Source organism: Mesoplodon densirostris, chromosome X (genome assembly GCF_025265405.1).
Source record: "Mesoplodon densirostris isolate mMesDen1 chromosome X, mMesDen1 primary haplotype, whole genome shotgun sequence".
Lineage (NCBI taxonomy): Eukaryota > Metazoa > Chordata > Mammalia > Artiodactyla > Ziphiidae > Mesoplodon > Mesoplodon densirostris.
Window position 1 is genome coordinate 109,606,326 of NC_082681.1, and position 23,498 is coordinate 109,629,823.

A 23,498-nucleotide genomic window follows, 5' to 3' on the forward strand; every position below is an offset into this window, starting at 1 on the left:
AATGGTACAAATGTTGTAAATAAGAAAGGGAAAAAGAAAAAAACAGTTTATCCACAAATTGTTTGTTTCTACTGACAACATTTATTGAAGAAGGAAGGTGCACTAGTGACACACACAGTGGTCTCTAAGGCAGGTGGGGAGTAGCAGTAAACTCACGGTGTTTTCTGTCATTCCAGCAGGGAAATGGAAGAGCTGAGCTCAACTTTAGAAAGTTGCTTGGGGAGCCAGTGATTTCTAAGTAACCACTGTAAAATTGTTGAAATTCACTTCAACAATTTCATTGACACCAAGTGAACAGATAGATGAAACTCAGCAGCATGGTCATTCTGAATGGCATTCATCTTTCCTAGATGTGCCACCTCATTCATTGTCAATCCTGTAAACTGGCCTCTCCCCTTGCACGGATTTTGATATGGTAGCTTTTTTTTTTTTAATGTTAATACCTCTGTCTTTTTTAAAAATTTATTTATTTAATTAATTTATTTTTGGCTGTGTTGGGTCTTCATTGCAGTGCGCGGGCTTCTCATTGTGGTGGCTTCCCTTGTTGCAGAGCCCAGGCTCTAAGCCCGAGGGCTTCAGTAGTTGTGGCTCGCAGGCTCTAAAGCACAGGCTCAGTAGTTGTGGTGGATGAGCTTAGTTGCCCCGCGGCATGTGGGATCTTCCCGGACCAGGGATGGAACCCATGTCCTCTGCATTGGTAGGCGGATTCTTAACCACTGCGCCACCAGGGAAGCCCCTGATATGGTAACTTTTACTTCTTTGCACTCACAGGACTCATCGAGCAAAATAAGAATTGGATAAAAAAAATTTAACTCCCATTCTATGGCGAGCAAAAGCAATTCATAACTACACTTACCTGACTGAACCTGAATAGGAAAGTGACCAAATTGTTGAGTAATCGACTTGTGTGGAGTTTTAAAGTGTCATGCCATTATCAGTATTGTCACTAGCATATACCTTGAAATGAGCTATAGTAAATCAGTTGATTAATCACTAAGCAGCTTATTTAAATGACAAAATATAAAGAGCATTTTTTTTTAATTTTGGAAATCATGCCAGTACTAGAATGAGCCAGATGCTTTACAACATAGTATCCATAATTTAAGAAGTAGTCACTCAAAGGATTTCTAATTCCATTTCCTTATGATTCGGGTTGCTAAAATTTGGAAAAACACTCTGAGGTAATGACAGAGTAAAATTAAATATGGGGATTTCATTGCTAAGACTTATTTCTGATTATTTTTGCCAAACTTTGCTGTGTATATATTAACCTCGTGATACTCATAGCAGCGGGTGGTGTTGTTTTTAAAAATGTGAATGTATACTTTTTTCTAGATAATTTTAAAGAATGTTGGTTTACATGAGGATTCTTTTTTCTAAAGTTCTAAAACAAACTCTTCAAAGATGTAATTACTCTAACAAGAGAAAATGTGAACTTTGTTTTCCAAAGGAGAACAGAGCCTATGGAAATGTTGCTTACAATAATCAGATTGTTGGCTAATCTTAGAGGAGAAAGACATCAATGAATTCACTGAGAAGCATTAGCACTATCTTTTCTCAATAATTCACATCATAAAAATTTTGGGGAAAATTAATTTAGATGATGTTATATATAGCATACATATAATAAATGAATATATATAATAGATGAACATTCATTTATTCAGCCTTGACTTATTTCCTACATGATGATTAAAACTTTCATCAAAAACTTCTCTTTGGGCCTCCCTGGTGGCGCAGTGGTTGAGAGTCCGCCTGCCGATGCAGGGGATACGGGTTCGTGCCCCGGTCTGGGAGGATCCCATATGCCGCGGAGCGGCTGGGCCCGTGAGCCATGGCCGCTGAGCCTGCGCGTCCGGAGCCTGCGCGTCCGGAGCCTGTGCTCCGCAACGGGAGAGGCCACAACAGTGAGAGGCCCGCATACCAAAAAAAAACAAAAAAAAAAACCAAAAAACTTCTCTTTAAAAATCCATCCTAATTCCCACATAAATATAGCTGTACTATAAAAAATATATATTTCTTCTTTAGGGATATCCATAAAATTAAGGATATTCATAACGTGGTGTCTTGGAAGAAATGCTCAGCTTTGGGTGAATACGGATGTTTGGGAAAAATAAAACTCGAAGAAGCATTGCCTTTACTGTGCCTCCTCTCTTATTTATTATTTCTGTCACTTCTTATGTGATCCTGTCCCCAACTTTGCCTCCCTCCCTATTCCTTTTGATCTCCACTTCAGCCTCCATGGTTTCTCCATTATTTTCTGCAGTTGCTTCCCATGGGTCTCACACGCTTGGTCAGGTCGTATATTCCTATTCCTGCCCATGTATTCCACCATCCCCAATGGCTAGAAAATCCTTGTCTCAGGCCCCTCCAGCATCTTCTTGCCTTTCTAGTTCTTCTGCTTCTGAGCATTTCTTTTTTTCACTTTTTTAGCCTCTTCTTTGTCTCATCTGTATATTTCTGTCTTCTGACCCTGAGCTGTTATCCACTTAGAAAATGGCACATCAGGGCATTGTTCCTCTGAGCAGATCTTCAGCACAGCCATCTGAAATGCTGCCATGAAGTGAGGCTACCTTGCTATTGTTCATTTTTTCCCATAGCACATGCAAACTGCCTTGATCCAGGTCAAAAAGTATCATAATTGAGGAAATAAAATGCACAAAAATCTCCTTGATTATTTTTCCCCTAGAGATATAGAAGAGAAATGATTTTGAACCAGATACATAGAATAACACTTGTGTCACGCTAACAGACAGTGTTCTCTTGTTAGCATCTTATTGTAAATTCATTCTATAGGACCCTGATATCTAGTAACTTTTCATTTCCAAATAATAAGGACCTATCTATTACTTGCAAATTATTTTAATATGTCTTTTACATAAAAGACTGTCCCTTCCGAAAGCTCTCATTTGGAAAATAGTTTTTTGGGGAAAATAATTTTTAAAAATATTCACAGTGTGTGTTTATGTCCCCCTTTCTAGTCCAAACTCTAGCTATCTTAAGCTTTGTGTATCTTTTAAAAAATAATAACAAAACGCCTATACTTTTTCATTCCTGTCAAAACAGGTTTACTAGAGTTAGTGAACTTAAAATAGTTATTGTATAAGTTAGAAAGTTGATTTGCACTTTCCATCATGTTCATTGCCTTTTCACCACAGCAAAATTGTAAATGTAAACTTATTCCCTAGAAGATGAGCTGGGCTGCAATTTTCAGCTAATTGGGAGAAGCAGCCCTGAGTCGAGCACTGTCAGGCTGATTTGAGTCTTAAGATATGATGATGATTATTGTGTCAAATGTAATCAAGAATGTGGGCTCTGAACTGACTAAAGGCCTGGCTGGTTTTAATTCAGGTTCGTATATGAAGTAGACCTCTGCTTCACTGGTAGTCACAGCTGGCTGTAAAAGTGAGCAATTTTAAAAATACAGTTCTGTTCTCTGTGGAGCTGTAAGGATCAGGGGTTGGATGCACAGAGGGAAAATATCCTCATTCTCTCCTTTAAAAATTCTATTTATTTTCAGTATAATGGTCTCATCTTGAAATTTCCCTGTAGCTCTGTATCAGTGGTTTTCAACCTCCTCAGATCCACTGCCAACCCCTTTCTTTCTTATAACAGATACTTTGTAACACGTTCTTTACTGTCATAAACTAAAATTTGTAGATAATATACCCTACCTACAGACACATTTTTTAAAAAGGGTGCACTGACTTTAATTTTAAAGAGAAATACGAGTCATTTATAATAAAAGAAGATGTATTTCAGTATGTAATGATTCAATCAGGATCAAACTAGAACACAAATGAAGGTTCTAGTTGATTATACTGTGAATGCACTATCAACAAATGTGGGGTGACACCAGTGTGTTGTACCGGGACTCAAATACTGTGAGTGGCACTGGCCATCCACAGTGTAATTTTCCAAAATGCTAAACAATTTTTGACAAAATTCTTAACAACACAATGTAAAACTTTCCTTGGATTTTCATGGCAGTTCGTTGCATTTATGAAAAAATCAGTGTGTATTAAAATCTTGACAAAAGTCTTTTATATTTGTATGTAAAGTTGAGTTAAGTTCTAGGTTCAGGTGTTTATAAACAGGGCTTCACCCTACGTGCGTATCTAGTGGGACATTCAAAAGTATTATGGGACTTGGAACAGTGTTTTGTTGTATGTGGAGTCTACCATCTCCAGCCCCTCCCCACGGAATACCAGTAGCACTCTTCAAGCACCCTGTTAGTCAAAATTCTCCCTCAATTTCCAGAAAGCCTCTGTTGTGTTGTCTGTAAGATCTGTTTAAATATTTTTTCCTGACGAGAACTGATCTATCAATTAATGAAATAACATTATTCTCTGAGAACCTAACCTTTTCTTTCTTGGTGATCCAGTTGCCATTTTATAAGACTGAATGAAATGAGCAAACATTTAACATCTGCTAGATTGTTTAGCACAGTCTTTAAAAATTCTGTGATTATCACTGCAGTTATAATGTATTTCCACCATCTTTATTAAATGCCCTTGTCTCTACAAAAGGGTGATGATGACCTTCCTTTCATAGCTATATTAATTGCCTTCTAACTAGATGTTGACAAATGCAGTTGAATTCTATATTAAAATTACAGGAGATATTATTGTAGCTACCAAAGACATGTAAGATCATGAATGCTTCTTACATGGAGGCTGTGAGAGAAATATGAACCCATTTCTTGCAGAGACTAATCAGGTAATTTAGTAAAACAAACATAGATATACACATAAACAGAGATTTTTTTTAAAAAAACTTATATTATCTATATGTTTGAGGCAAAAATAATTTTTTTCACTGAAGAATTTTTAGAATGGTAGGTAAGCAAAATGCAGCAGTGTATTTACATTTCATCAGGACATTTGACAAGGTCTTTCATTATATTCCTATGACTAAGTTGGAGAAATCCTGCTAGATGCAAGGTAAACTGGGTGGTTTAGCAACCATTTCACGCTTTTACACAAAGAATGTTGATTAATAGAGCAGTGTTCAGGAATTCCCTGGCGGTCCAGTGGTTAGGACTCAGTGCTTTCATTGCGGGTGGCGTGGGGTGGGGGCCTGGGTTCAATCCCTGGTCGGGGAACGAAGATAAAAAAGATCAGTGTCAAGTGACGAAGGAAGATCTCTGGTGCTATGCCACAATGCTCTATTCTCATCTCTGACATACTAAATTTTTTTTTAATAGATGAACACTTCCGTTACGTTATGTTTTATGTTATATTATGTTATTGGCCACTCCACGTGGCTTGCGTGATCTTAGTTCCCCACCCAGGGATTGAACCCAGGCCCTCGGAAGTGAAAGCATGGACTCCCAACCACTGGACTGCCAGGGAATTCCCTTATTGGTTTTTTTCAGGTTCAACTGAAATAGTATATGAGAAAGCAATGTATAAACTTTAAAATTCTATACAAATATAAATTATTATTCAATAAATTTGCATCAAGAAATAATTCTAATTTATGAGTGTTTTAGAAACAAGGGATTGTGACCTCATTTTTAGAAGCTGTGCCTATTCCATTTTAATTTAATGTATTGAGTGTCTGTTAAATGCCAGGAACTGTGGTGTGATTCCTTGTCCTCAAGGAATTTACAGTAAGTTCATGATGATGGCTGAAGATGATGATGATGATGATAATGAAAATATAGAGCCTTTTATAAGTAGTGCATTCATAAGTAAGAGGATTTTTGAAAGTACGTGCAGCCCTCAGATTTATTCCTTTAGTGTTGTAGTTTTAACTGAAAAAATAAATCCTTTATTTTTTACTATTCTTCATAAATTTGACTTGATTTTATAGAAGGCCATCAGTATATTTCACATAATCTAGTTCTTTTAAATGTAGTTTCTCCCCATAGTAATTAAAAGTAAGAAAGCAGGAAACTTTAAATCTTTATTTTGATCATTAGTTTTAATTAGCTCAAGTTACTTGTAATCCTACAAGTCTTATAAATCATATCTGAGTCATTAAAAGGGATTGAAAATTAAAAGGGCAATTCTTTCAGAGTCTACCAAGACAGAGTCACTTTGAGAGATTAATTCATTTCTCAACCAGTCTTATTAAAATGTATCTATTTTACTGTAATATTTCTAGGAAAGAAACATACGAAGGTTTGGTTTTCTTGTTAGATAATTTTAGTGTATAACATTTCTCAAAAGATGTAGATTTCCAGATTATCTTGGTATCATTAGCAAACATAAATTACCATTATGAGAAGGCCACAACCGTCTGTACTATTATTTCTATTATTTCATAAGAATAAAAATATTTTATTCCTGACTGTAATGCCCTCTTTTAAAATAAAATCCTCAAGCCTACTTCAAGTCCAAAGTGCAGTATTCATTTTAATAGGTCTCTTAGGTGGCAGCTGAAGATGATTAGCAAAGGAATAATAATTTTTGTCTTCACCCAAATATACACCATAATCCTAATTCTTATAATAATCACAGCAAATGAGGCGCTTTTGAGAATAGTACTATATTAATATGCATTATGTTTACCTCACAGGGAGATTGGCAAGTCTACCTTAAGAGATAATGTCAGAGTGCACTAGAGCCACTTACGTTGGAAACTGCCCAGCCTCTCTGAAAGTCAGGTTTCTCAACCATAAAATGTTGATGATAATAACAACCTACCCCATTAACCTCATCAAGTTGTTTAACATATCAAAGGAGAAGATATACAGAGAAGAGCTTGAAAACTGAAGAGCATTATAACGATAAATGTTGAATTTAAAGGACTCTCAAAAGTGCATTATTAACCACAAGAGTGCTGAATGAGGAATTGAGTAATAAAAGTCACAAATATTTAGAGACTATAACTTGAAGTTCATATCAGGAATTATGAAATTGTTCGTATTTCTAAATTCCATTGAGAGACCTCTACTGTAAGTTCATATAATCAGTTGATATGTTTTTAGCCACTTCTTTCCTTTTAAAGGGAATCTGCTATACGTTTGCCTTTTGATCTTAGAAAATTGAACCAACCTGCCTTGCTGTCTTCTGAATATTATATAACAGCATCTAACAGTCTACTGTTCTCTTTATTTTTTCTAAGTTATTGAGGATGGGAATGCATATTTGTTTGCACAGTCTTATGAGACTTCCAGGAGATGATCTTTTTCATTGGTTTCTATCCTAGTTTTCATATATCCTTTAGAAGAGAAGAAAGCTACTCAATCTAGCTTATCAACAATTAGGAGAATATATCTTTTAAAGAGATTAACACTACAAGTGACCAAAACCAACTTAAAGATTCTCATTATACAAATCAGAGAGAATTTATTTAGAGTAGAAATTGTGTCCAATTATAAACCCAACCCTAATCTAAGTTTGTATTCATCTGGACGGTAGTATAACTGTACATTTTTTCTAAAGGTTTTTTACAGTTCTGTAAATATCCAAAATAATATTTTGAGTCTCTGTATGTGAACCAAACCAAATGTAATCAATTACTCCCAACATTATTTTTAAACTTCTCCAAATAGTACCTTAAGGTATTGTATCAGTAGAAAAATATAAAACACAGATCTTAGACTAAAGAATGTTAACATTTGTTAACATGCAAGGTAGTATCTTGAATACTGCACTTGCTCATAATATTTTGTATATTTTTTATCAATTTCTTTTTCTCAGTGATAAATGCCTGAAACACCAGTCAAGTGAAGTGAGTAATGCAAAGAATAGTACAGAGTACATCTTCACTGCTGTCTCCTAACGTTTTCTTTTCAGAAATATCCCAATGCTTTTAGGAAAAGTGTATAATTATGGTTATTCCTCTAATGATATATTGTGCAAATCTCAATTTTAAAAATGTCCATAGGGGCTTCCCTGGTGGCGCAGTGGTTGAGAGTCTGCCTGCCGATGCAGGGGACACGGGTTCGTGCCCCGGTCCGGGAAGATCCCACATGCCGCGGAGCGGCTGGGTCTGTGCGCCATGGCCGCTGAGCCTGCGCGTCCGGAGCCCGTGCTCCGCAACAGGAGAGGCCACAGCAGTGAGAAGCCCGTGTACCGCAAAAAAAAAAAAAAAAAAAAATGTCCATAGAGTAAAACAATAAAAGAGATGGAACGTGTATTTTGAAATTCCTTACATGACTGATAATACCTATATTCTCTTAGTATCCAAAGATAAAGTTCAGGTGTTATATTTTTTTTACTAAAATGTCTGTAGCATTGAAGAAAGTTTAAATAGATAGCTTCAAAACTGTGGTTTATCTTTAGAGGACTAATCTATTTCTTCGTGCAAGTGCGTTGCTTCTGCACATGTTAAAAAGTCATCCTGCGTTGTCTGGGGTGACGAAAGATAGGAATGAGTTTTCTGAGAACTAATCAGCAATACTTTGGGAACATTTAGATTGTGGTTTGCAATTAACTGTGGAGAGTTTGAGTAATTTAGTACCAGACCTCAGGAGAGAGGGGATGAAAACCTCATTAATGCATATGTCGGTGAACAGAAAACCAGCAGATTTGCGTTGAAAATGGATTTTTTGTGTGTTGAAGCAAAGACCGGCTAGATCTTTCTACTATAGTTAGGGTGAGAGAATATCTTTGCATGTGTGGGTACCCTCTGGGTAGGTTTATATGTGTTTCATTGATGCCGCTTATGGTAAAGTAACAAATAGATAAATTTGTGCTCCAAAATGAAGGCCAGGATTCAGAGGCATAAACTTTCCTGCACTTTTCTTTCTTTTACTACAATGAATATATCAGAGAGGAGTGGACACCAGTATTTGTTTTCAGAGTTAGAAAAACCTCTTTTTTAGGATGCAAGACTTGGGCTATAATCCCAATTCTGCCACTTACTTGTGTGCAACTTTGGGAAAGTCATTATGGTTCTCTCAGAATCAATCTTCCCAACAGCAAAATGAAACCAGCAATAACCTATGACATATATCTAAAAGGTTTCTGATTTGTATAAAAATCAATTCAATTAGGCAAACTTTTATTGAGCATCCATCACTGTATTTTGAGATAAAGCCCAGCTAGATGATCCCCACTTCCTTTGATGAGAAAAGGAAACAACTGTTTAAAAAGATAAACATTTGTTTATTTGATAAACAAATGTTTATCACTTGTTTGGCAAATTGAGATAGAAGTTCATGAATACAGTGTGATGCATATTACATTTGGGCTACTGGTAGGGAATCCAGATGAACTATAACCCAAATCATATTGTAACTATAGTTAAATGTTTACCTATGTGTCTCCTCCACCAGACTTGAATATGTTAAATGCCAGAGTCCATGTCCATGTCTCATTGACTTTTGTGTCACCATCACCAAGCATAAATCCTGGCACATAATACATATGGACTAGATGCATGGATCACCTAATCAATGAGATGTTGGTAGGCATGTGGAAATAAGAATGAGGTTCAGATTTAAAGATAATCTGTGTGGAGGTTGAACCCACTGGAATGAAACATCCAACGGGAAACATACAAAGAAAAAGAGAAACACACTGTAAGCAGAAAAAATAGGGGATACCTTGTGAAATGGTGAGAGAATAAATCTGAACATACTTTAAAATCTTTAAAGAGCTATATAGATTATTAGATTTAAAATTTATTTTCTATGCTGGACCTTACAGCCTTCATCTCACACCCTTTGTCAATCGTTCCATTAAAAGGACAGAGTATATTTCTCACTTTACAGTTTGATAACAGAGGAGAAAAGAGAAACATCCTCTCATTGCCACAACCCTTTTGGGTCATATATCTAAGGAGATGTTGCCCAAAGACAAATAAAGCCACAGTCTTAGAATTGTTGCTAGAAAGGGATCTAATGGGATACTAGTCCAAGCATTATTGAAGGATTTGGCTTAGATTCATGCTTTTCATTAGTGCAAATTACTAATAGAATTGCTGGAGATTAAAAGGAATCCTTTCTACAAACTGCTGTATAGCCATAGGTAATAAAATTCTAGCTGCCCCTTGCAAATACAATGTAGAGTTATGTTTTTTTAATCAAAATTAATTTATTTACTAGCAAACTAGTAGAGACTGTTACGGTTACAGAGAATTTGAATGTCAGGTTAGCCCTGGTTCTATGAGTAGTGTTTGACGTTGCCAGAAATCTTTTGGTCCAACGTCCAAGTGCTTGCTGCTAAGGTACTCACTTTCTGTGATCTATGTCTAACAACAAAAAAAGGGGAAAAAAATCATCCTGTAATTCTTCCCCTAAAAATATCATAGGAAATGATAGTGGTTAAAATGCAAATAAACCAAGAAGGAAAGATTGAGAGTGTTTTATTTGGTTACTCCATGACAATACCAGGGCACAGATGGAAGTATTATTTAGTAGAAGACTAAGTGCTGTGAATTTCCCCAGTTGTCACACTTTCAGAAACACCTGGGCAAAATAGCCTTCTATATCAGACTGAGCCTTTTTTTCCCTAAAAATATTCAATGTGTTTGTTTCTGTTTGCTTATATATATATTTATTATATATGTATATATTAAAAATCCTATAATATAGTGCACTGATTAAATATCATCCATCCATGTATCTAATCATGGAATATTGTCTATATATTAATTAAGCTCTTCAGCCTTACCTTGGAAAGTAGTAGGTTTCCCTTTTCTCTTTTGCTTTTCATGTATTAGGTTGACCCATAAGAAATTAGTGATATTCAACTTAATAGAAAATCTGGAGTCTTAGAGATTTATTCAGAGATACCATGGTGTGTGTGTATGAAGGATCAGATTATTACTTATCTGATTGCCCCATTGATAATCAGTTCTTAAAAAGAAAATGGAGATACTGAAGACATGCCTTCTGTGATTTTTCCCCTTTATGCAGACTTGTCTCTGGATGAGCACCTTCTTGGGCAGATGCAGGATTGCACTAAGCTTTATAGCTCCAGCACTTTGCCCCTTCAGTAGATTCTTGCTTCTAACTGGTGATAATGCAACTCTGCCTTATCTATAGATCTCCTTAAAGGGCAACCAAAGGTGCAGTGGCTCTTCAGGCTCAATTGCTGAGTGTGAGAGTCCTCCATCCTGTCTCCTTTTGAGACCACAATCTGTGCAAGTATAGTTATATATTTCTCTGCATACATTTTGTAACAAGTATATTTTTCAAAAATATTTTTTTAATTTATTTTATTTTATTATTATTATTTTTTTGGCTGTGTTGGATCTTTATTGCTCCGTGCGGGCTTTCTCTACCTGCGGTACGGGGGCTTCTCATTGTGGTGGCTTCTCTTGTTGCGGAGCACGGGCTCTAGACACGTGGGCTTCATTAGTTACACCACGGGGACTCGCTAGTTGTGGCTCACGGGCTCTAGAGCGCAGGCTCAGTAGTTGTGGCGCACGGGCTTAGTTGCTCCGCGGTATGTGGGATCTTCCCAGACCAGGGCTTGAACTCGTGTCCCCTGCATTGGCAGGCGGATTCTTAACCACTGCGCCACCAGGGAAGCCTGATGTTCAAGATTTTTAGTTTTGTTCTAGGCCAATTTTTTTTGTTTCTTTATGATTCTTATTATTTCTACATTTTTATTTTATCCTATAAGCCATTTAAAGCCATATGGTGACAGAAAATTTTAAAGTATGGCATATAGTCAGAGCTATTTGGAATGCACAAATATGGCATACAAGTACCCTTGACTCATTTCTAGTCTAGACTTGGCACAATTAAAGTTTAAGAATTCAGTGTACATAGATTGATCTCAGGAGAAAGGATGCAGCCTTAAGTCTCCCACACAAGCAGGAAATAACAATCTCACCTCTGATCGAAGAGATTTTTCTGCTATTGCTGCCATTGATTTTTTTTTTTTTTTGCTTTATAACAAATTTAATCAGTTATACATATACATATGTTTCCATATCCCCTCCCTTTTGCATCTCCCTCCCACCCTCCCTATCCCACCCCTCCAGGCGGTCACAAAGCACCGAGCTGATCTCCCTGTGCTATGCGGCTGCTTCCCACTAGCTATCTACCTTACGTTTGGTAGTGTATATATGTCCATGCCGCTCTTTCACTTTGTCACAGCTTACCCTTCCCCCTCCCCATATCCTCAAGTCCATTCTCTAGTAGGTCTGTGTCTTTATTCCTGTCTTACCCCTAGGTTCTTCATGACATTTTTTTTCCTTAAATTCCATATATATGTGTTAGCATACAGTATTTGTCTTTCTCTTTCTGACTTACTTCACTCTGTATGACAGACTCTAGGTCTATCCACCTCATTACAAATAGCTCAATTTCATTTCTTTTTATGGCTGAGTAATATTCCATTGTATATATGTGCCACATCTTCTTTATCCATTCATCCAATGATGGACACTTAGGTTGTTTCCATCTCCGGGCTATTGTAAATAGGGCTGCTATGAACATTTTGGTACATGTCTCTTTTTGAATTATGGTTTTCTCAGGGTATATGCCCAGTAGTGGGATTGCTGGGTCATATGGTAGTTCTATTTGTAGTTTTTTTTTTTTTTTTTTTTTTTTTTTTGCGGTATGCGGGCCTCTCACTGTTGCGGCCTCCCCCGTTGCGGAGCACAGGCTCCGGACGCGCAGGCTCTGGACGCGCAGGCTCAGCGGCCATGGCTCACGGGCCCAGCCGCTCCGCGGCATATGGGATCCTCCCAGACCGGGGCACGAACCCGTATCCCCTGCATCGGCAGGCGGACTCTCAACCACTTGCGCCACCAGGGAGGCCCTATTTGTAGTTTTTTAAGGAACCTCCATACCGTTCTCCATTGTGGCTGTACCAATTCACATTCCCACCAGCAGTGCAAGAGTGTTCCCTTTTTTTCCACACCCTCTCCAGCATTGATTGTTTCTAGATTTTTTGATGATGGCCATTCTGACTGGTGTGAGATGATATCTCATTGTAGTTTTGATTTGCATTTCTCTAATGAGTAAAGATGTTGAGCATCATTTCATGTGTTTGTTGGCAGTCTGTATATCTTCTGTGCAGAAATGTCTATTTAGGTCTTCTGCCCATTTTTGGATTGGGTTGTTTGTTTTTTTGTTATTGAGCTGCATGAGCTGCATGTAAATTTTGGAGATTAATCCTTTGTCAGTTGCTTCATTTGCAAATATTTCCTCCCATTCTGAGGGTTGTCTTTTGGTCTTGTTTATGGTTTCCTTTGCTGTGCAAAAGCTTTTAAGTTTCATTAGGTCCCATGTGTTTATTTTTGTCTTTATTTCCATTTCTCTAGGAGGTGGGTCAAAAAGGATCTTGCTGTGATTTATGTCATAGAGTGTTCTGCTTATGTTTTCCTCTAAGAGTTTGATAGTGTCTGGCCTTACATTTAGGTCTTTAATCCATTTTGAGCTTATTTTTGTGTATGGTGTTAGGGAGTGATCTAATCTCATACTTTTACATGTCCCTATCCAGTTTTCCCAGCACCACTTATTGAAGAGACTGTCCTTTCTCCACTGTACATTCCTGCCTCCTTTATCAAAGATAAGGTGACCATATGTCAGTGGGTTTAACTCTGGGCTTTCTATCCTGTTCCATTGATCTATCTTTCTGTTTTTGTGCCAGTACCATACTGTCTTGATTACTGTAGCTTTGTAGTATAGTCTGAAGTCCAGGAGCCTGATTCCTCCAGCTCCATTTTTCGTTCTCAAGATTGCTTTGGCTATTCGGGGTCTTTTGTGTTTCCATACAAATTGTGAAATTTTTTGTTCTAGTTCCGTGAAAAATGCCAGTGGTAGTTTGATAGGGATTGCATTGAATCTGTAGATTCAATGAGATTTTTCTGCTATTGCTGCCATTGAATTTTTTTAACGTATTTCCAAATTAGAAAATATTCAGCCTGATGTTGTCAGTATTTCAGACCATGAGGGTATCGTTTGGGAAAACAGTGCCTTACGGTCCTAAGAGAGTTACTGCTCTTCCCTAAGGGCCTAATTTACAAAGCAGCAAGCTCACTGGTAGGATTTGGCTGGAAATCTCATTGTCTCGGTAGAACCCTTTCATCCGATTTATGTGCATCACATTTTAGAAAGTTATTTACTAGTTACTTTCTCTGGAAGCAGAGGGTAAGTGGTGTTTCTCTTTAAGGATAGAGGAACTAAGATGCATCAGGTGCAGCTCATCATGATGATGAAGCTGATAATAAAATGCACAGTATCTAATTCTCCAAGCTTCCCTCTGCCATGAGGGAGTTTCACACTGCTCTTTTATTTTGTGTGCATTTGGAGTATGTTAGAATATACATCAGTGTCTAACCCTGCATTTGTCTTTTGCAATGTGACAGCTTATTTCTATGCCAGATTTGGAGCTGGTGGTGGAGTAAATCTTAGTGATTTGCAATGCACGAGCCAACCTAAAATACTAGGTTGAACCGGATGAAATTGCCCCTTTTGCAGGTAGAAATGGTCAAACATTAGCAATTACACATGCTTCAACCTGTACATTTGTACGTTTCATGACAGATTATAACATTAAGATTCTCAGTGTTGTTGCAATGGTTCTGAATTTTTAAATCATATTAAATAATAAGATAAATAAATAAGCAAATAACGATATTTTGATATTTCTCCCTGCATTGATAATTTGCCTGGAAACTAAATAAGCAGGGAGCCAGCAGTTCAGGTTAGCCCTTGAACTCCACGAGGTTTAACTGATTTGCCCAACCAGAACACCAAGCTACCTTTCAGCTGTGCAGTATTCAAGTTTATTTAGGAGTTGATAAATGGCTTAGTGCAATGCTTCCTTTTTTCCAATAGCTGCATCCTCATAAACCTATTCTACCCTCCACCAGTTAATGCAGACAGAAGATTTTTATCCAGTATGAACACCGAAACTACACTGTGGAAGACTGTATGCTCAGCAAAAACCTCACCCATGATGAATAAACAGCTCTTCCGGGGGCTTTGCTGCCGCTGGCTTGGCAGGAGTTGTTTATTGCCTGGTTTGCACATCCCATGATAAAGTTGCTGCTGAAATAAATTGCAGTTTTGCATAATTATTGACAATCACATCTTAACAAGCAGTGTGTATCATATTCAAGTGTTCAATTTTTTTAAAATCCATTTTTAGCTTATGTTTAATCCCAGAAAGTGTTTGTGTAATAATAGAAGGCAAATATGGCATGTAAATAGAGTACTAATTTCCTCATTGCAGACAAAATTTACCTGAATCTTTTTTAGATGGGACTGTTATTTGCCTCAGGCAATTTTCCTTCCCAAGCTATTATTATGTAGATGTTTGCTGAGGGCATATGTGTGTGTATCCACAATACATGCATTATATATATTATCAGAAAATATGAATAACTTTTCTTTAGACTTTTGTGTCATTAGGGAATTTGGTTCATTCCGTCTAAAAGATTAGAGAAATGAGAATGGGATGTGGGCAGAGGGAACTAACATTTTTGAGCAACTATAATATGTGACTACTTAATGTGTGAGGCACTCAGCTTTACACACATTGTTGTATTTTCACTCTCATCACAGCAATATGTATTGCAGATAAGAAATCAGAGAGGTTAAGTAACTTGCCATATCACACACTCTGTAGAGGATATTGGGATTTGAACCCAGATCTGTCTGGATTTTAGGCTCCACTTTTTCCATTACACATAACATTTTTCTTTTGGAAAATATTCTCAGTTGTATGACCATCAGGTAATGAAAATTAAAGCTAACACAATTAGAACATGATAGTGTTATGCAAAATTACATTTTGTACAATGGTTTCTATGAAATACAGCGGCCATGGCTCACGGGCCTAGCCGCTCCAGGGCATGTGGAATCCTCCCAGACCAGGGCACGAACCCATGTCCCCTGCATCGGCAGGCGGACTTTCAACCACTGCGCCACCAGGGAAGCCTGGTTTTCCTACTTCTTAGTCTTTTTGTTCTCTTTTGTTCTTCAGTCCCCTTCTCTTTCTTCCTCCAGTGTTCAACTTTCTTTTCTAGGTTTGCATTTCTCCTGGCCTATCTAATCATGATTTCCTGCCTCAGGTGACATCAAAGATAAGCATGGTATAGATTTTAGGGTTTTACCTGTAAAGATTAGCTTAAACTTTTGCAGCATATTAAAATAAGCTTTCAAAATTGACCAGCAGAAACTAAAAAGTTAAAAAAAAATTTTTTTTGGAAAATTCACATATGAACTTTCAAAAATCTAAAAGTCCAAATACACACACACACACACACACACACACACAATTCTAGTGGTTGATGCTTTGAAGAGGAGTTTTAGCAACAGCTCACCCCTTTGTTCTTATATTACAATTTAGTCCCTTGGACTTTGCTCTTTTCGTGGGATTCACTGGGTGCGCCTTTCTGATGTTTGAGGAGAATTGCATCTGGACATTTGTTCTTTTGCAGAGTGAGTGAGCGAGAGACTGCTTTGGAAGAAACTCATAGATTACTGCAACAGTTCCCGCTGGACCTGGAGAAGTTTCTTGCCTGGCTTACGGAAGCCGAAACAACTGCCAACGTCCTGCAGGATGCCACCCATAAGGAAAGGCTCCTAGAAGACTCCAAGGGAGTAAGAGAGCTGATGAAACAATGGCAAGTAAGTCAAGCATTTCTACTTTATCCCTCTTGTGAATCCAGTTGAAGAATTCTCAGCATTTGTCCTTGTAATTGATACTCTGTGGACGAAATGAAACAGTTGTTTTACATGGCCTTATGTATTTAAGCGTTTGGGCTAGAAGAAGAGAGACAGAGGAAAAAGGAAAAATCATTTATTATTTCATTTAATACCCCAGTCTTCTAAATAGTGTGTGTTTTTGACCAGGAAAAACTTGCCCATAAAGCTAGAGCTTTGATAAGAAGAAACTTTGCTCAGAGAAATAAATTAGGGATTGGCTTATTAAATTTGAAAAAGTTGCCATTTTTGAGTGTTTATTTACTATTTTACGTGGAAAGCATCTGTATGAATTGTCTGTTTTATTTAGCGTTGCTAACTGAATCAGTTTCCCTTCATTACTTTCCAGTAAGTTTTGAAATGTTAATCTGGCATTTTGTAGCTTTCTTCCTAGCATGATCTGTGAAAATAAAAATGAGATGGCTAAATTTGTCATAGTTAATGATCACAGAATTTTCGACAATTGTTCTTCCTAGAAACAGGAATGACTGCTATAAAATTTCATATGCATAAACAGTGAAAACAGAAGTTTCAGGTAGTTTTGTTTACATGAAGTCTTGGTGAGAATCTTATTCTGTAGTTCAGGAAGGCTCCTTTCAGGACCTGACATAATTTTCCTGACCTACAATGGAGTTTTGTTATGTATAGTTGAGTTTTCTGACTTGATATAAGAAGTTTACTGGTACCGCAAATAAAATTTGGAGTGTTAGAATAATAGGATCCATTTTTAGGACCAACTTCAGTTTTTTAATATTTTAAAATTATGATGAAAAAAGGGATAGCATATCCTAGGTTGAAAAATAATTCCAAAATCAAATCATATTAAGCAACGTTTCATCTCCTCCCCTCCTTGTTGTTCTTCTTCTTCTGTTTCGATAGGACATTTGATCTACTCGGATGCTCTCGTATGTAGAGTAGATGACAGTGGCAATTTAGAGCTTCTTGGATTCCTCATTCTTGCTTTATCATTATCCTCGGACCCCACTTGCTCCCCCACAACGTGTGTTGAGTTAGTTTGATCATTTGGAGGTAGTTTGTTTAGAACAATACCTGACTTTATCTTCCCAGATATCTCCCATGGCTTGTGAATGTCCATGCAGTGTGAAGTTCGCTTTTTTGGTCACTCTTAGATAAACAGTTAGAAAATGTGCTGCTGTAACATATTTGATTTATGATATTTCATAAGTAAAATTTTATTTCTCCTTGTCCAAGCCCATAAAGCCACCCTAGAATTTTAAATATGTGGATTCACATACTCCCCTCAGCTATGGTAAATAAAGAGTAAAACTTTAAGTGGATTTTTTTTAAGCAGATTCCTTTTAAAAATAAATCCAGTGACTCAGTTTTATAATAGGGGCTTAATAAAATATTTCTTAAATTGATGGATGTCTTGTTGAGGGCAAAACAAGGATACATCCATCTATCTCCTATACTTTTAATATATATATATCTATAGTACTCATACAATGAAAATTCATATATAAATTTCTCATCATGAGAAACTGCAAGATTCTGAATCATTAAAGAAAAAAACTGCAGTGTTTGTTTCCTAACTATGTTTACTATGGAAGAATGGAGAATAAAGTACATTTTGTGTTTAGATTTCTGATCTCTTTGAAAAATAGTTGGAAATTATGCCGAGGAAACTTTCTTAGCTTGTTCTATATTACTCATAATGTATTTACTCTTAAAAGCCATATAAAACTCCCTTAGAGTTCCTGAAAACCTTAGACATATCATTTTCCCCTTAACTATAGTAGGACTAACTAAGATTCCAATGTTATTTTAAAAGAGACAATTTCTCATTCCCTCTCAGTTAATATTGTATCTTCTATAAATTCCAGTTGCCTGAGGTTGAAACTACATTTTATGGATAGGAATGACATTTATAGCCAGCTCTGATTTTCAGTTAGATGGCTGAATAATGGTCTTTTGATGAAAGATTTGAAGATGTCATGGTAAAAACTCTAAACTACTGAAACTTTTGATTATTGTTAATGGCACATTTCAGCTGATAGAATTGAATCAAGATACTGGGGTTTAAAAGCAACAAATGGAAATGCCAAGCTTGAAAGTAAATAAAACCATATACCTTAGGAGATTACATGCAGTTTCAGTATTTCAGCTAAATCGAAGTGTTTGCTTTTTTCCCCTCTGAAGATGACTTTCTTTTAATTTTGAACAAAAGGAATGTTCTCTAATAATGTGTGAGGGAATAAAGTGTAACTGTATGCCTTTCACTTCGTTTGCAGAAGCTGGTAGCATTATATTCATTGTTTGATTCATGCTGTATAGCAAGAATAGTTAAATATTACATATTAAAAGAGGAAACTCCAAATGCCTAGCCAGAGCAGCGGCTCTCCCAACAGATTTCAATATATCTGTCCACCCAAAACCATGTTTTACTTTATACAAATGCTGCTGAATGGAGTCAGGGGGTCAGAAAATGGGTTTTTCTCTGTGACTGTCAATCGGTTTTTCTATATATGGAGACTCCAGCTCTTACTAGAGTACCTGACTATCACTGCTTATCATCCACTTCATAGGATGTTTAATTCTCCCAGCAATAATTACAATTCCTGGGTTTGATAAGCATACATGTATTATGAAGTATATGCTTCCTGAATGGAATTAACCTGGTTAATTCCACTCTGAAAGCCATTAAAGTTTCTTCCTTATATTAGAAAAAAAATGTTATTTACTTTCCTTACTAAAAGCAAAGTCATTATATTTGACCTTGTGCTTTAGGATGAGGAGATTTTTTTCTTATAAGTATTGTTATTTCTGACAGTATAACTGGAATCTTAAAGCCAATATATTTTTATAGAGTACCATATAGAGCCCTAAGAGGTGACAGTTTGAAAATTTTTAAATTGTAAATTTATTCTTAAAATGAAGAACTATATTCATAATCGAATCAGATCCTTCCTGTGTCCAAAACATTTCCTGATTTGGGCCTTAGAGAACTGATAAAGATGGTCGCAGTTCTAAGTTCTAACATAAAACCATGGGTAACTAACTGAAAATAGTTAGTTAAACATGCAGACTGCATGTTTACTAATGTTTCACAAGAATTTCACCAATCTTAACTGATTCTCTAAGCACCCCCAAGAGATAATTGTAATACCAGCTTGTAAAGAAGGTGTGTGAGGATGGGTATGTGGTGGGGAGAGATGGTCATAAAGGTGGCATAATTAGGGTCTTTTTCTCAGCAAGAGAGACTATGGAGCAATTAATATTTGAGATTCCCTCATCTGTGATCTGGGTCATGTCTCAGGCCGTATCTCTCAACTCACTCCCTCCTCTAATTTCATTTGTTTTACCTACGTCTCCTCCCACCCTCCCCCACCCATTATAGAAATACTCTTCTATTAAACAAAATACTTCCAGAGAGACAAGGTTGATAAATTTTGAATTGTACATCAGAGTACACCTGGAAATTGATTAAGCTACCTTAAATTTCTAATACGTTATTGAAATTGTGGAATTTAGCTTCTTCAGTGTTGCTCACAATATATTTTGGCCCACTGATTCATTCCAAAGGAAGAAGGAAGAATGAAACCTCAGTAGCAAAATTAGTATCCTGAATAAATTGGATTATCATATTTCTAGGTGCATCTGAAAAGAGAGAGGTAATCTGAAGATCCCTAATTCTAAGAAAAGAAAGCGCTCTGTGTATTCCTTTTTGTTGCTATAATTTGAATTGAGTCTTATATGTACTTTTTAATCTTTCTCCTTCGGTGTCTAAAGATTATGAAAGTTTACCTTGATGTTTTTCTTTTGCCTAGTGATGTCTGCCTGCCATTTTTGATATACAAAATACATATATATATGTTCCCTAAGAACTTTGATTGATTCATCAAATCTTTATTAAATACCTGTTGGATGCCTAGCATGGTGTTAGGACTAGCATTACGAACATGATTAGAGAGATGTTTTTCAAACGTAGTTCAAAGTACTAGGTTATGTAATCAATTTAATGAGTATCAATCCACATTTTTTTAAACAGAAAGGAATAAAATTAATAGAATAGAAAATAACAAGAGTCCATCACTCTTAAATAAGAGTCAGTATTATTTTCTGAAGCTTTGGTTTCAACTATTTGCACATATGTGTGTGTATGTGTGTGGCTGTACATACTGGATCAGTGTGTAGCATATATTCAAAAGCCTCTGCATTAGAGTATGATTTCTGCCCTTGGGATGCTTATATTCCAGAGGTGAAGATAGTTATGCTAAGACAAAATTGTATAGTAGTGTGATGAGTGTTACAGTAGAGGGCTAGACAGGATCTAGTAAAAACAGAAGATGATTAAGGTAAGCTTGCCAGAGAGGCCAGGAAACTCACCTAGAACACTGTTTTTCAGTCTTGCTTATACATTGGAGGAGATTTTTTAAATGCTGATCTCTGGGTTCTACCCCCAGAGATTCAAACTGGATTGATCACAGCATGTCCTGTCCATGCTTCTCATGTCCAGCCAAGGTTGAGAACCTCTGTTCAGAGAAAGTTAGAAGAATGTGTTAGGAGTTGGCTAGATACACGGAGTTAAAAAGGGAAGGAAACAGCATGTTGAAAGTCCTGGACAGTTGGGTAGTTCGGGAAGAGAAAGGTACTTCTCTGTGGGTGGGGTATAATTATTATAAGAAATGAGTTTGGAAAGATCATCTGGGGCTAAATTATGTAGAAAGGCAGCATGGTATAGTAGATAGAGTATAAGCCTTGTAAGCAGAAAGACCACTTATTTCACCTATTTTACCACTTGTTGCCTAACCTCTAAGTCTCAGTTGTATTCTTCTGTACAATGAAAATAATACTTCACAGGATTTTGTGAGGAATAAATGATAGAATACATGTAGAATGCCCACCGGAGGGGCAGAGTGTTGCACTCAAAGTGTTCGGTATGTTTTACCTGTCTTTTCCTCCCTCTGTCCGCCTATCTTTAAGAGTTTGGACTTTATCTGTAGTCTATACGAAGTCACAGCATGTTTTTAAGCAAGGAAATGGAATAACCTAACTTATGTTTTTGAAAGATCACTCTGGTAGCTGTGTGGAGAGTGAATTGGAAGGATATGAGACCTGTCCAGGAACAAAAGTTAGAAAGTTATTTCTGTAATATTCCAAGCAAGAAATGATCATTAAGGTGTTGGGGTTGAACAAAGGAAACAGATGTGTGAGCTATTTGGAGGGAAAAACTAACATTGTGATGTAGATTATGGGAGGAAGAGGTGAGGGGGGAATGTGAGGTACAGTGAGGAGTCACTGACCGCTTACCATTTGGCATGACTGGGTGCCTTACAGAGTTGCAGAATTAAAGAGGAAAAATAATTATGGGAAGAGAAGCCAAGAATGCGGCTGGTTTTTCTTTCTCAAGGTTGCTTTGGCTATCCGGGGTCTTTTGTGTCTCCATACAAATTTTAAGATTTTTTGGTTTTAGTTCTGTGAAAAATGCCATTGGTAATTTGATATGGATTGCATTCACTCTGTAGATTGCCTTGGGTAGTAGAGTCATTTTGACAATATTGATTTTTCCAATCCAAGAACATGGTATGTCTTTCCGTCTGTTTGTGTCATCTTAGATTTCTTTCATCAGCATCTTAGAGTTTTCAGAGTACAGGTCTTCTGTCTCCTTAGATAGGTTTATTCCTAGGTATTTTATTCTTTTTGATGCAGTGGTAAATGGGATTGTTTCCTTAATTTCTCTCTCTGATCTTTCGTTTTTAGTGTATAGAAAATGCAACAGGTTTCTGTGTATTAATTTTGTAACCTGCAGCTTTACCAGATTCATTGATGAGCTCTAGTAGTTTTCTGGTAACAGCTTTAGGATTTTCTATGTATAGTATCATGTCATCTGCAAACAGTGACAGCTTAACTTCTTCTTTTTCAATTTGGATTCCCGTTATTTCTTTTTCTTCTCTGACTGCCATGGCTAGGACTTCCAAAGCTATGTTGAATAAAAGTGGCAAGAGGGCTACCCTGGTGGCGCAGTGGTTGAGAGTCCGCCTGCCGATGCAGGGGACACGGGTTCGTGCCCCGATCTGGGAAGATCCCATGTGCCGCGGAGCGGCTGGGCCCGTGAGCCATGGCCACTGAGCCTGTGCATCCGGAGCCTGTGCTCCGCAACAGGAGAGGCCGCAGCAGTGAGAGGCCTGCATACTGCAAAAAAAAAAAAAAAAAAAAAAAAGTGGCAAGAGTGGACATCCTTGTCTTGTTCCTGATCTTAAAGGAAATGCTTTCAGCTTTTCACCACTGAGTATGATGTTAACTGTAGGTTCATCGTATATGGCCTTTATTATGTTGAGGTATGTTCCCTCCATGCCCACTTTCTGTAGAGTTTTTATCATAAATGGTGCTGAGTTTTGTCAAAAGCTTTTTCTGCATCTACTGAGATGATCATATGGTTTTTATTCTTCAATTATACAATGGAATATTACTCGGCCATTAAAAAGAATGAAATAATGCCATTTGCAGCAACATGGATGGACTTAGAGACTGTCATACTGAGTGAAGTAAGTCAGAGAAAGAGAAGTATCATATAATACTGCTTATATGCAGAATCTAAAATGAAATGATACAGATGAACTTATTTACAAAACAGAAACAGACTCACCAACTTAGAGAATGAACTTATGGTTACCAGGAGGGAAGAGTGGAGGAAAAGGATAGTTAGGGAGTTTGGAATTGACATGTACACACTGCTATATTTAAAATAGATAACCAGGGCTTCCCTGGTGGCGCAGTGGTTGAGAGTCCGCCTGCCGATGCAGGGGACACGGGTTCGTGCCCCAGTCCGGGAGGATCCCACATGCCGCGGAGCGGCTGGGCCCGTGAGCCATGGCTGCTGAGCCTGTGCATCCGGAGCCTGTGCTCCGCAACGGGAGGGGCCACAACAGTGAGAGGCCCACATACCGCAAAAAAAAAAAAAAAAGAT

At 37.2% G+C, this 23,498-nt stretch overlaps 1 protein-coding gene across 3 annotated transcripts in view; it reads left to right on the forward strand.

Moving 5' to 3' along the window:
- Positions 1 to 23,498, forward strand: part of DMD (dystrophin) — a 1,698,782-nt gene that overhangs the window by 1,179,114 nt on the left and 496,170 nt on the right. For all 3 annotated transcript variants that reach the window (XM_060087208.1, XM_060087209.1, XM_060087210.1), the window contains one exon: positions 16,306 to 16,495. In XM_060087208.1, coding sequence (XP_059943191.1) covers positions 16,306 to 16,495 — 190 coding nt within the window. The remainder of the gene's footprint in view (positions 1 to 16,305; positions 16,496 to 23,498) is intronic.